We start from the raw sequence: 3,323 nt of genomic DNA, 5'->3' as shown, positions 1-3,323 counted from the left end.
ATGTAAATTGATTTGGGAAGTATTGACATGAGTCTTCCAATCTATGGACATGGGATGTGTTTCCATTTATTTATGTCTGCTTTAACTTCTTTCAGCAATATTTTGTAGTTTTCACTACAATATGTTGAGGTGCTTTTTTATTTTTTTATTTTTTACTTTTTTGAGGTGCTTTTCAAAAACAAATTTGTAGATAAACTTATATTTGCCATCTCAAGACTATGACAAAGATGGTTATATATGAATTTTAAAAATAAACCATAAAAATTGATCTTTAGACTTCTAAGTAATTGGAGGAGCTTATAGGGACCAGACACTAACACTAGAAAGTAATCAATTTTTAGATTATTTCAATAAATATTTACTGACTTTACTATAAGCCAGAACATTGACTGTACTAGGCATTCAGAATTCAGTGGTAAACAAAAAAAGAAGTCATGGTTTCTGCTTTCATAGAGCTTATAGTATTTTTGGAGTGCTTCTGGGTTATGTGCATTAAAAAAAATATGACACAGTGACACGGTAACGTTGGTCCTTCTGATATTTGCTTGGTAGAGGTTGGTTCGTGAGCCCCAGAACCTGGAACACTGGCTGGACTATGGTGCCTTCTGCCTCCTAACTGAGGACAACATCAAAGCTCAGGAGTGCTTTCGGAAAGCCCTTTCCCTCAACCAGAATCATATCCACAGGTAGGGGTGAGGGAAGATGGGGAACGAGGAGGAGCGGATAAGCTACTAAATGAAGTTGTCTTGATTCCAGGACGGTGACATGGGACCATGTTGTTAATCATGTTGGTGGTCTCTCCTCAGCTTGCTGCTGTGTGGTGTCCTGGCTGTCCTGATGGAGAACTATGAACAGGCAGAAATTTTCTTTGAGGATGCTACTTGCTTGGAGCCAACCAGTGTTGTAGCCTGGACTTTACTTGGTATGATATTTTCCTGTGGTCTGAATATGTTTTTATTCCATTATAAGATTCTCCCTTTGTCTTCCCATTCTTTTTTTAAAAATATTGTTTTATTGATTTCAGAGAGGAAGGGAGAGGGAGAGAGAGAAACATCAATGATGAGAGAGAATCATTGATCTGCTGCCTCCTGCATGCCCCCTACTGGGGATCGAACCTGCAACCCGGGCATGTGCACTTGACCGGAATCGAACCCGGGACTCTTCAGTCCTCAGGCCAACACTCTATTCACTGAGTCAAACCAGCTTGGGCTGTCTGCCCCACTCTTTAATCACTCTTCATATAGTTCTTAAACTTTGGTAAAAATGTGGGAAACGTAAAGTGAAATATTACAAATCCTAGTAGCTGATGGTGGCAAATTAGTCACATTTATTTTCAGCATCTTTCTTTCTTCAGGTTTATACTATGAAATTCAAAACAATGACATTCGAATGGAAATGGCATTTCACGAGGCCTTTAAACAGCTTCAGGCACGAATGCTTCAGGCGCAATTAATGAAGAATGCTGGTACCTTAGACGCTGAAACCAAAGTATCCGTGCAGAAGAGCACTGGTGTGGTGGAGCGCATTGAGGAAGGAGGAAAAGCAGAATCCAGTTTAGGACCGTGGGGAGTCACTAGTGGTTCTTCTACAACAGCAAGCAAGGCGGAACCGTCAGCAGGTAGGACCAGCGAATGGAGATGATTAGTGGCTGCTGGAAAAAAGTACTGGCCTTAGAACAGAAGCAGGCACATAGTAGGTACTCAGTGGATATTTGTGAAATGAAAAAAATAAGTGGAATTTTGAGTTGTTCCAGGGATACCAGGGAAGAATCTTCCAAAATAGTTCCCCATTTGTGTGATTGAAAGTCTGAAGCTTTTACTGTTGCTATTCAGTTTTTTTAAAAATCTTAGATAATCTATTGTCCCTGTGCACCCCTAAAAGGAGTATCGTTCTAGCAGAGGACATTTCCCCCACCTCACTCTCTTCCCAACATGTAAGGTCCCTCTCTTGTGATTCTTAAATTTATTTATTTGTACACTCCCTTTTTTCTTGTTCTTTTTTTTTTTTTAATCCTCACCTGAGGATTTTCCCATTGATTTTTAGAGAAAGCGGGAGGGGGGGAAGAGGGGGGGGGGGGGAGAGAAAGAGGGAGGGGGGGGGGGGGGGAAGAGAGAGAGAGAGAGAGAGAGAGAGAGAGAGAGAGAGAGAGGAAGAGAGGGGGAAACATTGATGTGAGAGACACACATCAATCAGTTTCCTCCCACATGTACCCTGTCCTGTCCAGATCTAACCTGTAACCCAGGTACATGTCATTGACTGGGAATCAAACCTATGATCCACTCTGACCACTGAACAAACCGACCAGGGCTTTCTTTTCTTTTTCTTTTTTAATTGATGGGTCCTTCTTTGACTCTTATAATGCAAAGTCTATTTTGTCTGATATAAATATTGCTACCTCAGCTTTTTTTGTTTTCATTTTCGTTTGCATGAAATATCTTTTTTTGTCCCTTTACTTTCAGTCTGTGTGCCTTTAGATTTGAAGTGAGTCTCTTTTAGGCAGTATATGAGTCTTGTTTTATTTTATTTTATGGTTTTAATCTTTATTGTTGAAAGTATTACATATGTCCCTTTTTTCCCCCCCATGGACCTCCTCCATCCCAGCCCCACCCCCACATCCAGGCCCTCACCACCCCCCTGTCTGCATCCAGAAGTTATGTATATATGCATAGAAAATCTTTAGTTGATTACCTCCCACCTCCCACCCCCCACATGTACTTGGGCAACTAATTTTTTTAAAAGGAGCTAAAAACATATAATGGAGAAAAGAAAGGCTCTTCCATTAATGGTGCTGAGAAAACTGGAAAGCTGTATGCAAAAGACTGAAACTAGATTGCTACTTATTATCATATACAAAAATAATTAACTCAAAATGGACCAAAGACCTAAACATAAGACCTGAAATAATGGATTACATAGAAGAAAACATAGGTACTAAACTTATGGACCTTGGTCTTAGGAAGGATTTTATTAATTTGACCTCAAAGGCAAAGGAAGCAAAAGTAAAATTAAATAAATGGGACTATATCAAACTAAAAACCTATACAGCAAAAGAAACCATGAATGAAACAAAAAGGCAATCAACCAAATGGGAGGTGATATTTTCACCTCTAATAAGACCTTAATATCCAAAATACATAAAGAGCATACACAACTGAACATGAAAAACAAAACAATCTGATTTAAAAATGAGCAGGGGACCTGAACAGACACTTCTTCCAAGAAGCCAACCAGGCATTTTAAGATGAAGTTAAGCAGCCCTGGCAGGAGTGCCAGTTCGTTCCCCGTTGGGGCACCTACCCAGGTTGCAGGTAGAATCCCCTATT

The 3,323-nt window shown here is 40.0% G+C and overlaps 1 protein-coding gene across 1 annotated transcript in view; it reads left to right on the top strand.

Moving 5' to 3' along the window:
- Positions 1-3,323, top strand: part of CFAP70 (cilia and flagella associated protein 70) — an 87,257-nt gene that overhangs the window by 62,019 nt on the left and 21,915 nt on the right. The window contains 3 exon segments of the mRNA XM_015562111.1: positions 553-686; positions 807-922; positions 1,355-1,618. Of these exon segments, the coding sequence (XP_015417597.1) occupies positions 553-686; positions 807-922; positions 1,355-1,618 (514 nt within the window).

This window comes from Myotis davidii, unplaced genomic scaffold (assembly GCF_000327345.1).
Source record: "Myotis davidii unplaced genomic scaffold, ASM32734v1 scaffold134, whole genome shotgun sequence".
NCBI classification, from domain to species: Eukaryota; Metazoa; Chordata; class Mammalia; order Chiroptera; family Vespertilionidae; genus Myotis; species Myotis davidii.
The sequence above is the reverse complement of the archived record's forward strand: the minus strand, read 5'-3'. Positions and strand labels throughout refer to the sequence as shown.